Here is a 12,272-nt window from a genome sequence, read left to right as displayed (position 1 = left end):
GGGGTGGGGTGTGTGTGGATTAAATGATTCTGGTACTCTTGAGTTGGTAACAACTGCCTCCATATCATAGTTGTTTCAGACTAGCTGAGGGGAGCAACTTTATAAATTTTTTTTCTTCCATGTATCTCCCTTCCCATTTGCTTCTCATTTTGGTGGAAGGTGTCTCTTCTTTTTTGTTCTTTCTGGAGACCTTTGATTGATCTCTTCATGAAAGGTACCCAACATTTTTCTCCTGCTTCTGTTTTGTTGAGTTCGTAATAGGTTTCTAGAAGCCTAAGGTATTAGGTTTAGAACTCGGTTGAAAAACCAGAATTGCAGGGAAGAGAAAAGACCAGATTTAAGAATAACTTAATAATCTGAAAAAAAAAAAAATTTAAATAAATAAAATCAGATGTATATGAAACTCTGGTCAAAGGTTTGAATGATAGAGGGAACGACTCCTCGGAAGATAAATCTGATCCAATGGCTTGATCTGGTTTTACAGGGGTTTCGGTTTACTCTTGTTTAGAGTTTACAGATCTTGGAATCAATTTCTTGTTGTTAAGGAATCAGAATAGTATTGAAGGATGGTTAAATAGCAACAGAATCAAGTATTAACAGTTAGATATTAAGCCGAAATAAAACCAGAAAATATGACTAAGAATAGAAAACAAATCTGAGAATTTTGGCATGAAAATTCTACTCAAACAAGACTAGCTAAATGACCTTAAGAAGAGGCTGAAAACTAATAGAAGACTTCGGCCTTTACAAGTAATGTACAACCAATTAAATATAAAATAAACACCGTAACTAAGCCCTCCCATCAGGTTCTTGTGGGGAGGTAGGGAACCAAATCCTGAACCACAAGACATCATATCTGGACCAAAAGCGGCCCAAAGCAGAACCGTAAACTACTGTTCTGGCTCGGGCTGCTGCTACTTGTGTTGGTACTCCATAAAGTACCTATCTTGTTGCTGTCTGCATCAGATTTAAAGTCTGCAAAAAAAGGTGGTTGCTTGTGTGCTTTTTGTTTTTTGAATAAATTGTGGGGATAACTATGCTTTTATTCGGAACTAACAGCAAATTTGAATTTTGTTTTCTCCATTATGAGGTATGGTTGTTGATAATCTCATGCACAGAGTTTAGAATTATATCCTCAATGATTATTTGAGTCCTTCCAAACAATATCTTCTTTGTAATGATCATCAGCTTAGTTGAATGATAAAACAATATGTTCTTTGTAATGATCATCAGCTTGGATGAGTGATCTAGCCTGTAGAATTTCCATGATAGAACAGATGTTGCAAATAGCAAAAACTAAATTTAATAGGGCAGAGAGCTTTTTTTTTTTAATATATAGTTTTTCCTGTGACATTAAAATTGCTGATATGAACATCTTCTCAATGGTATGAAACTAGGGAGTATGGGCAACCTTTTCTGCTGTGTTCAAGTTGATCAATCAACAGTAGCTATCAAGGAGAGATTTGGGAAGTTTCAGGATGTGCTTGAGCCAGGATGCCATTGCTTACCTTGGGTCCTGGGAAGCCAGGTAGCTGGGCATCTCTCCCTTAGGTTGCAACAGTTGGACGTGCGTTGTGAGACCAAGACTAAGGTTTGCCAATTCTTTAACTCATTTTATGACTTTCTCCTTTTTCCAACTCAAGTCCATGGTCACCCAGCAGCTCTATTTAATAACTAGGTAGAGAAATGCTTTTGCCACATTTCTGTTATTTATTTAACTCTTGTAAAAAAAAAAAAAACCTTTATTTGGTTCCTAAGATAATTCTTGGTCCAAATGAGCTTGCTCTACACATTTTGCCATCACACACCCAAAACATGGAAGATGGTTCACCTAGTGATGACTCCAGTGTTGCCGCGATGGACATTACTGTAGGTTGTAGTATTTAATTCCTTATCACAGATTATAACATGTCTGCCACAAACATTTTGCACCCACATGGACCAGCCTCAAATTTACTTTGAAAGATCATTTATTACAACTTTTTTGGGAAGCATCGAATAGTTCAGACTAGCTGTATCCAACCTGTTATTCTTGTTAACTTCCCCCCCCCCCCCCTTTTTTCTCTTCCTAATTATAGCATTCTAGGATATTGCCTACTCATTGGATTTAATAAAATTCACATGATATGAACAGATGAGAGATATGATGGATTTAATTTTTCCCATCTAAGACTGCACTGAGTTGAATTTTTTCCCTCTTTTTCCAATCACTGAGTTGATCTTTATTCTTGTTATTCATTCTGCAGGACAATGTATTTGTGAATGTTGTTGCATCTATTCAATACCGTGCCTTGGCTGACAAGGCCAGTGATGCTTTCTATAAATTAAGCAATACAAGAACCCAAATCCAGGCCTATGTATTTGATGGTATGAAGTAAGAAATAGAAAAACTATTACATACATATCTATTTCTAGGTAGTTTCCTTTGAGGTTGATCATTATGGACTAATGTTGCCCATTCCATTTTCCAGTGATCAGAGCAAGCGTTCCTAAGCTGAATCTAGATGATGTTTTTGAGCAAAAGAATGAAATTGCAAAAGCTGTAGAAGATGAGCTTGAAAAGGTATGGTGCTGATTAGTGAACAAAGTTAAAATACGAGCACGTGAATGTATATCTGCGTGTGGGAAGGGACACCCATATGTCAACCCTGTATTCTAGAAAGGAGTCTGACTTTTTGTTTTGCGATGACACATAAGCTCATACATTTTTTACCCTGGAAGCTAAACATGTTCCTCTTTGGTCCCCAGGCTATGTCGGCTTATGGGTTTGAGATCGTGCAAACACTGATTGTTGACATAGAGCCTGATGAGCATGTGAAGCGGGCAATGAATGAAATCAATGCTGGTGAGTACCCTTTGTCTTAGCTAATCTTATCAGGTATCTGTGTTTATGAATATACAGAATGATCCTAGTTAGTCCCTGCTCATAGTGTAGCCCAGCTGTCTTCCGTTTGATCCTGCACTTGCATATAAAGAGAGGGGATCCAATGGTGAAACAGCAGGGTAGAGCTACATGGAAATGTTTCCTTGGTAGGCCATCTGGATTTCTTCGGTGGGTAACGATTCAGATTGCAGCCACATTGAAGGATCATGTTGTAGGGGGCCTTCTAGGTTGGCCACGTGGCTGGTCTACCGTAGCTATAGCCCTCAATGGAGAGGACACAACCTTGTAATATCAACCATCAAAATATTGAAGGTTTTCAAGTGAAAAAACAACCAGATAGGTTTTGCTATGCCATGTGGTAAATTGCAGATTTGCTGAAATTTACCATGTTGAGTGGTGGTTAAGCAACCAATACATAGAGATTGCAAAGTTGGCTGCTGCATGTGAGATTCCTTACTTGGATTCCTTTGTTAGGTGTTATTTTCGATAGTTTTTTTCTGTTTAAAGTAATGATTCTATTTAGTGTGTGAACAGTAGAGCAATGTTGGCCTAGCTTTAATGTTGTATGAATCCATAGATCGATGGGTGGGATGAATTTGAACAAATAGGTGAATCTCAAATCGTTAGATGTAGTACAAATCGGTGGAATCTCAAATTGTTAGGTGATCTAGTACAATCATCCTTTATGACACATGTTCTAGTGAGATGTGTTTTTTGGGAGGGGGGGGGTGTTGTACATAGTTGGCAAACACCTCTGGATGCTGATTCTGTATAGTTTTCTGAATCATCAATTTTGTTCAGCTGCAAGGCTAAGGGTGGCAGCAAATGAGAAGGCTGAGGCTGAGAAGATTCTTCAAATTAAGCGAGCTGAGGGTGAGGCCGAATCAAAATATTTGTCAGGGTTGGGTATTGCTCGTCAGCGCCAGGCTATTGTGGATGGTTTGAGAGACAGTGTACTAGGTTTCTCAGTCAATGTTCCAGGGACGACTGCGAAAGACGTAATGGACATGGTCCTTGTTACTCAATATTTTGACACCATGAAGGAGATTGGTGCTACGTCCAAGTCATCTGCTGTTTTTATCCCGCATGGACCTGGTGCTGTTCGTGATGTTGCAACCCAAATTCGTGATGGACTGCTTCAGGCAACAACATCTCAATAGTAATAAGGATAATTGCAATGATGTCTTGGTCTTTGTTTGAGTGAACGTTAGCATCTCATGTCCATTTGCCTTTTGTGTGGTTTGTTTAACATTCAACGGCCAGCACTTTTGCTCATGTACTTATGTAATATGTGGACTCGATTGCGGCTTTGAATGGCTCTGTTTTCTTATTGTTCAAAGCAATAGAATTTAGCCAATATTTTGTCTTTTGCTTAAACACTATATGGAACATTTGATGTCCAAGAAAGCAGAAACTAGGGATAACCTTATTTGGTTTTTAATTCTGCCTTGTAGTTACCTCTTTTCTTTTAACTTTATCAACTAAGAGAGACTGTTGGCAGGGCCGGGAACGGGGTGGTGGTGTTTTCCTAAACCAACAATGTGTTGGTTCTAGAGCAAGAGTGAACTCAATTTTGAAATTGAAACAGTTTTTCAACTACTTTAAAACTTTTTTTTTTATTTGATTTGAATTTTAACTAAATAATTTTCGAGATAAAAATCATACCAAATCAGGCTAAGTGACATCCCATGCCCTTGGATTTTTCGGGTGTTACGCTCTAAAAGCTTCTCTATTTTAACGATTTAAAGCTTTGTTGGCCCATAAAAATTGTAGAGATTTAGAAAACCATCCTGAGCCTGCTTGTATTGTTGCTTACTATTCATTATCTTGTGGTCTTTGCATCTTACTTCGTGATCAATGCCTCTATATGAATTTGTAGTTTGATAAATATATATAGAAGAAAATATTAATATATTCACAAAAAAAAAAATAATAATAATAATAACATATGGGAAAAAAAAGCTGCTTAGGTGTGCATAAATTACATCCCACCACCCAGGCACCCATAATACAGCGAAATCCCTACCATATTAATGTCCATACACGCACACTCAATGGCCAGGCATCGATCTCCTGCCATAAGACAATGTTGCTCAACGAAAAACTAAAACTGACACAAGACAAAAATGTAGAGCATAAAGAATCAAAAGGGATCTAAGAGGACTTAAGAGCCTAGTTAATGATCCTATAATAGTGCCTGGAACCGATTAGAAATCAAAACCACCCACCATCAGTTGCCGCCAATGAGTCGCTGGGATTGGACCAGTTTAGCCTGGTTCTGGTTCTGGTTCTACAAAAACCACCAAATAACCATACCATTAGCTTAGAACCAAACCAATTTACACCCCTAGATGGGTCAGCCTTACCTTGGACGTGGTGAATGGTCGGTTGATTCTTCCCACAATCGGCCATTGCAAATTGGTCAATATCGAGGATCAACGGTGGAAACAGTAGTAATAGGAGTAGCCATGCCACTGTATGCTGATGATCTTCTAAGTGATAAAAAGGTTTCCTACTTGAGCCCTGTTTCAAGTTGTCCCTTGCATGTTTGACATCAAGGGCTTGGTTTTGGCGGGTTAGGACCGGATCGTTAACTAGGCTCGTTTATGTCTTACTAGCTTATCTTTTGATTCTCTAAACCACAAACCCAGCCAACCACCCACGTCATTGGAGTCCAAAAAGTTGAAAGAGATAGAATGAGGGGGGGTCTCCAGTCTTCCATAGTGGATATATAACACAAGCAGTGCCGCCCAAGTGCAAACACCCTCATTTCAGTCGGCAAGCAGCCAAGAGAAGCATGCAAAAACACGACCAGTTTACATTTCCTTAAATTCCCAAAAAAGTTTTGCAAAAGCACAAACCATCATCAAAAGAATTGGAACAACATTCCAAGTATAACCACTGATTGACTGTATATGTCCTAAAAACCAAGGGGATGAAAATTTTACGAGGAAATGATACTGGTCCATGACACCAGCTACAATTATTTTTTACAACCCGAGATTCAAAAATAAGAGAAACATCAGTCGACGACAGTAATGTGCTTACCTTATTGCTTTCCACACCGGGATGAAACCATTTCTTACCACCCCTATACCCTCATCTCTCTGCTTGCCACCTAAAAAGATTTGTCCCCTGATTTAGGGCTTCAGAGCTAAAGCCAGACCAATCTTTGCACTTTTTTCGATGGCCCTAGTGTCCACTTCTCCTGAAATGGTGAATAGGGACTTTGGCCGCCACTCATGCTGGATAAGAGCACTGGCTTTCCCATAGTTATTGACTCGAGCCTTCACTGCAGTCAATGGATCCAGCGCATGCTGGGTTCCAATTGTCAAGGTGTTTTCATTGGTTGAGAAGATATGAGTCATCTCAGCACCAACAGCCGTATTGGTCAAGGGGCTCACAGAGTGGTAGTATGAACCAATTAGGGTGTCACCCTTATCGTTCCTGGACAAATAAAATAGAACACAATCAAACAGAAAAATCAACATACGAAAGATTTACCAATATCTCTAAAATTTAATCTTGGTCCCAAATTCATCTTATCATTTGATGAAGACTTCTGACACAAACTGTAAAGCTCAAATATCTATCCATTGGGCACACCTGGCTAGGCCAACCAAGGCGATTACTTGGTCCTCTGTTGCCTGGGATCCGTGGGGAGGGCACCCAAGAATGAGTAAAAGTGTATGATTACAACCATGCTTACTCAAAATGGTCAACCAATCAAAAATGACAGGGTGCTTGTCACAGGAAATGGTGTAATAACCGAGAAAGAATGTTCTTCAGTAGGAAAAAAGGAAATAAAAATACTCACAAGGCCAGGGAAGCAATGAGATCAGCATTGGTGAAACTCAAGGCAGAATTGTATTTGGTGAAGTTCCCAGAAGCAGTGTCAAAGGCGATGTCAGTTCCGACAGCAACAGTACCATTTCCAACTACACCCGAAAAGTTAACAATGGGATTTGCAGTCAACCCAATGCTCGAGCTGATACCTGTATAGTCATGTGAGTACTGGAGTTCCACCTGTCACAACCACCCAAATATTCAACAGAAAACTAACATAACCTTGATGAATAAACATAAAATTAGCACAACCCACATCTGAAGATTTATTATACCTTCTTATCATATCAATAAAATAAGATTTTAGAAAGATTACGAAAACTTGTTTTTTGTAGAAAACTGCCACATTCTCTTAAGACAAGCTACCACTAAGCTTCCGTGGACATATAATCTCATAAATCATAACCAACTCAAACAACGATTAACAGAAGAATCACCGTAGGCATGAAATTATAAATCTAAAATAAATAATAACCTCTAAAAATTCTCTTAATATAAGTGAATTTCTCACCTTACCAGACTTTTGATCAGGAACAATGAAGCTAAAGATTGTCTTCAGCCCAGGTGCAGGTTCATCAACCGTAATGGTTGTTACGAGCTGGAAGATCACACAATGAAAAAGACAACCAACTGAGCACATGATTAAACAAACGAGAGGGAAACCAGAAAAAAAAAAAAAAAAAAAAAAAAAAAAAGCAAGCAATTTTACTGTATTTATAGTAAATCATATGCATAACTGAAAGTAACAGCTAAATGAGGATACAAATAATTTAACATATAGATAAAGAAAGATTGTTCTGCACTGCCTCTCTGAAAAACCACATGACACAAATTTAGATATGATTAATCCACGAGAGAAATAACCATGTGCACATAGGAAACATACATGGAAGACTTATCCTACTTCTGTTGCAACCCAGTTCCATTTAAGAATTACTGCATAAAACCCATATTTCCGGAGAAAGAAACTACGTCTACATGCATAATCTAAATTAAGTTCACCAACTTGTTACATGCTGCAAAACCCTCAATGCAGTTCAAAACCTCCTCCCTTACCACCTGCCAACCTCTACTCCCACCCACCCACCCACACCCCCCACACCTCCCCCCCCAAAAAGAAAAAAAAAAAAAAAAAAAAACCCTCTATCCTAATTGTCCAAAGGAACAGTGCAGAGAGATGGCTTCACTGACTCCATGCTCACCATACATTCACCATTCAAATAAAGAGTGGTGGTTTAATAAGAACATAAGCAGGTATTACTAGCCTCTTCACTGGTCAGATCAGCACTCCTAAGATGGTAAGGCCTTTATGTTAATTCATGAGGGTTATGGGTCTGACCTAAGTTTCCATTCTAACCGCCAGGAACTCAATAGCAATGTGCCTACTTTTCAAGTCATTACCCTGCAAGTTAATGATTAAAAAAAGGGATGTGATACCCTCTTTTTTATAGGTAAAGATAACTGTATCTTCTTCAAAGGGTGTAAGACTATACAATGATGTAAAACAGGATGTACACTGCACAAACTTTCTAATGAAAGTATAGTAAGGAAACCTCTATGATATAAGGTTTCATAATCTTACCAATCCAACAAGTACATTGTTGGTCATAGACAGAAGGTTCCACGGTACTAACTCAATTAATCGGAACTGACCAATTAAACCAAAAATTATGTTTCCTAAAATCAAAGCTGGACTGTTTATCAAATAAACGCTCTGGTTTCCGTTTCAATCGATCAAGCTTGGTCAGACCTGTTGGTGCAGGCCTGGGTTTCACGCCCCTATACTTTACTATACTAGATGACCCCTAAATTAATTAGGTTCTATATGAATCACCCAATAAAAGAACAATTACATAATCCATATAGATAGTTCCATACAGATGGGAATTCATCTGATGAAATTGACAATGTAAGATTTCTTACGGATGGAATTTTACTAAATGTTCTGTTTGTAATTTTATTTTTATTTTTTGTTGGAAAAGCAACAAATTTTATTGGAAAAGTAGAGATAAAGAAGAATACAACAACACAGCTCCACTCCTCTGCAACCAGAGTAAAAGCATAGAACACAACACCACCAAAAGCAAACGAAACCAAATGGCCATCAAACTAAACAACTACTTCACCAAGGGTAATCACCCCCAACCACCAGATAAGGCTTCACTATCCCTTGCCTGGCCAACTCACAAATACTCTATCGGTTAGAAATGAAGTGAAGTCAAAGTTTCCTTGATAAAGGTTAAGTAAAGCAAAATGGAAAAGATAATTAAGAGAATATTTTTCAATGGGATTTGGGTAAAATTTAATCCCAAGAATAATTACCACAAGGTTATCGAAAAACCTGGATAATCCCACATCAAAGAGACATTTAGTCCAAGATCACATGCAACACAGTTTGTCTACAATAGATATAACCCACACACCACTAAGAAATTAAAATTTCACAATTAAACCAATAGGTATCATCTAACATAAGCAACCGCGTCCAATTTCAGCCTAGACAGCTCACAAAGAATACATTGAAAATGAGAATTAAATTTAAAAAATAAAAAAAAGTTGTGACATGAACGAGATATGTTAATGAATTAAATACATTGCAAATGAGAAAGTAAATTCAACAAATTAAAATAGTAGAGACATTGAAAGAGATATGTTAATGAATTACATTAGAGTTTGTGTCCACTTTGATGTCTGTTGTAATGTTCTTGTTCTTAATCTGTGTAGCGATATCAGCCAAAAGTGTATCACCTTTCTTAACTCCTGTTGAAGTAAGAGCCTGCAAGGACAACATATGAGAACCAGCAGAACAACATAAACTCAAAAATGTCATAAAGCGACTAAGTAAATAGAACGACAAAACAACACAGAGATAATTAAAAGTCAAGTTGCCTGGAAAAACATATTGATCAGAATAAAAGTGATCAGTTTACCATGATGCAAGAGGGCAGACCTCAGCGCAAATTTAAAGTTGCTCTATTGCAACCTGTGGTCGCAGGTTCAAACCAGGAAACGGTGTCTCCACAAAAAGTGTAGCTAAGGCTGCATACATATGGCCCCTCCCGAGGCCGTGCAGTAGCTAAAGCCTCTTGCCCTGGCTAAGCCTTTAGTTTGTCATGATGCAAATTTGTCTAGGAAGAGACAAATGCTTGTGGAAAGGGTAATAGTTGGCTTTAAAGCAAATACTTTTTGTTAGCATCACTGAGAATTACTGCTGCTGTCTCCACAATCCAACACTACAGCCAATAGGGATTCCACATTAGAAGCTCCAAACTCTCTGGCTTGAACTCTCAGTAGTAAGTGCAGAAGTTATTTAATATTTTCAAACTCCAACCCAGCACCATAATTCACCTGGTGCAACTAATTAGACATCCTAAAATTCCATAATTTGATTTATCTACGATCCAGATGCATTCTCAAAGGTTATTACAGTTTAGGAAACAAACAAAACGTGCCATACACAGTAAGAAGAACAAAGTAATCAACTAATCATCATAACATAACAGCCAATCATGACGATAAGAACGCATCTGCTTACATTCAATAACCACAGAAAGCTTATTCGAAAAATGCCTCATGCGTACAACATTAAGGGACTTATTACAGGAGCAACAGAAAAAAAGTAGCTCCCAAATGACAAATTAAAAATGAATATCATCAACGTAGAATATATGGTAATGGTATGATAAAAGACAACGGCAAAAAATAAAGCAATTCGCAAAATGAATCAGAAAATAAAAAGGAACGAAACAAGGTATAGACAGAAATGCAGCTCACTGTAAGTTTCCAAACCTCCATATCGATTTCTGATATTAATTTCAAAATCAATCCCACAATAATATGAAGAAACCTATCTGACCAACGATTGAATTGGAACTACAGTAAATGAAAAGCAACAAAAGAGAAACTTACGATGCCATTCGCTGTGTAAGTTGTAAGGGTGAACTTGTGGTCGGCATGGTAGTCTTTGTAAAGAAGATCTAAAGAAGAAAAAAGATGAGAACTAACAAAGATTTCAACATAAAATGAATGGAAAGACGATCAAAGATGACAGAGCAGCGAAGAACAGATTAATCACCTCTAGCCTTTTTCCCTATATCACTGTAAAGTCCTGGTCCCTTCACCATCTTGTCTCCCAAGAAAAATGAAGATCGAAAATTTGAGAAATGGAAGAAGAACAGTGAGAGCGAGACCAGAGCAGATCGCTTACAAAAACGTTGGCGGAAAAATAAATAAATAAAACCCTAATTTCATTAGCCTTTGGCTGTGGATTCTGGACAGACTGGTATTGGTTTCTTCGAAGAATCAGAGCCGTCCGATCTATAGATAGTGAAATAGATACCCTCATACCCTATTACGGCCGCCGATTTATGGTTCTGACGGTACAGACATGTGTTGAATAAATAATGATGTACAATGGTTGCCACGTTTGGCTGCGGCGTCACCTACTACATAATTTCGAGAGAAATTCAGATAAATTGATGGTTTGTTTAATCTTGTGGTGCGATATCACGGATTGGAATCTTCTATTGATATATATATTAGTTGTTATGATAGGCTGTGGATGCGGTGCTGGGTAGCGAAGCTACACTTGCGAGTCACCATTTGATTGCCGGGTGGCAGTAAGACAAAAAAACTACCGTACCCTTGTTGCATTTAGGATTGATTTACCGTACCAGTGATTTAGACATAGGACCGAATTTCACTTAGGCTTTGTTTGTTTCGCTGTAAGGGATTTTTTTTTTTTTTAAAGATAAACATTATAGGGAAATTCTTAAGCTACGATGATAACAAGGGAAGAGTTAATAATGAAACTCAGCTGTTCAAGATTACGTATAATTATAAATCATATCATGGTAGATGAGACTCTCTTTCATGGGCAATTGAGAAAGATTATTATTAAAATTTTTTTTTTAAATGAAAGATAGAACTTCTTAAGCTACGATAATAATGAGCGAAGAGTTAATAATGAAACTCCTCTGCTCAAGACTATGTACGATTATAAAATCATATCATGGTGGATGAAGACTCTCTTTCGTGGGCAACCGAAGAAGATGAATTTTTTTTTTTCTTAAGAAGTTTTTCTTTACCATGCAATGAAAAATCACCAGCGAAAAAGATGAATTTTAGATTGTCAATAACCTCACAAAAATCCCAAAATCACCAACGAAAAAGATGATTTTTAAATTGCCAATAACCTCACAAAAATCCCACAACTCTTCAAAGAGTACTTCTATTAAAATAAATAAATAAATAAAAATTGACTTTAATTCAAGCTTTTATCATCTCATGTTATCGCATAATCATCCTTATATGTTCACGTACGGATGTCAATTTCTAACCAAAATTGGTTGGACTGACAAAACAGATTAGAATAAATATTTTCATGAAATCGGTAGAAAATCAAATCGGATAGACCAAAACCCCAAATAAAAATCGAAAAACTTTATAAGTAAACATGTTTTTCCATTATTTTTAATGTATGTATATAAAAAACCAAAATCGGTGACAACATGATAATAGACCAATACAAATTCCAATACAA

At 37.4% G+C, this 12,272-nt stretch overlaps 2 protein-coding genes across 3 annotated transcripts in view; one reads left to right on the top strand and one right to left on the bottom strand.

The window, feature by feature from the left end:
* LOC122087325 (hypersensitive-induced reaction 1 protein) overlaps positions 1-4,325 on the top strand; it is a 5,518-nt gene extending 1,193 nt beyond the window's left edge. For both annotated transcript variants that reach the window (XM_042656407.1, XM_042656408.1), the window contains exons 2-6: positions 1,398-1,591; positions 2,247-2,367; positions 2,472-2,563; positions 2,749-2,845; positions 3,686-4,325. In XM_042656407.1, coding sequence (XP_042512341.1) covers positions 1,403-1,591; positions 2,247-2,367; positions 2,472-2,563; positions 2,749-2,845; positions 3,686-4,044 — 858 coding nt within the window. In that variant the 5' untranslated portion in view covers positions 1,398-1,402 and the 3' untranslated portion in view covers positions 4,045-4,325. The remainder of the gene's footprint in view (positions 1-1,397; positions 1,592-2,246; positions 2,368-2,471; positions 2,564-2,748; positions 2,846-3,685) is intronic.
* A 1,357-nt stretch (positions 4,326-5,682) lies between these two features.
* On the bottom strand, positions 5,683-10,966 carry LOC122085398 (mitochondrial outer membrane protein porin of 36 kDa-like). Its single transcript, XM_042653808.1, has 6 exons — positions 10,806-10,966; positions 10,640-10,707; positions 9,396-9,506; positions 7,242-7,328; positions 6,702-6,910; positions 5,683-6,331 (listed from the first exon to the last, which is right to left on the bottom strand). Exons 1-6 carry the CDS (start codon positions 10,852-10,854, stop codon positions 6,025-6,027), a joined length of 831 nt encoding a protein of 276 aa, XP_042509742.1. The 5' UTR covers positions 10,855-10,966; the 3' UTR covers positions 5,683-6,024.
* Between the last annotated feature and the right edge of the window lie 1,306 nt (positions 10,967-12,272).

This window comes from Macadamia integrifolia, chromosome 8, assembly GCF_013358625.1.
Source record: "Macadamia integrifolia cultivar HAES 741 chromosome 8, SCU_Mint_v3, whole genome shotgun sequence".
Classification (NCBI taxonomy): domain Eukaryota; kingdom Viridiplantae; phylum Streptophyta; class Magnoliopsida; order Proteales; family Proteaceae; genus Macadamia; species Macadamia integrifolia.
This window is presented reverse-complemented; position numbering and strand designations above follow the sequence as displayed.

What these genes read in the sequence shown, in the direction of transcription:
- LOC122085398 (XM_042653808.1), bottom strand. Translation starts at nt 10,854, where the DNA reads ATGGTGAAGGGACCAGGACTTTACAGTGATATAGGGAAAAAGGCTAGA. An exon ending in CTGATCAAAAGTCTGGTAAG is followed by an intron (nt 6,911 to 7,241) that starts GTGAGAAATTCA and finishes TGGTTGTGACAG; the next exon opens with GTGGAACTCCAGTACTCACA. An exon ending in CTCATTGCTTCCCTGGCCTT is followed by an intron (nt 6,332 to 6,701) that starts GTGAGTATTTTT and finishes TTATTTGTCCAG; the next exon opens with GAACGATAAGGGTGACACCC.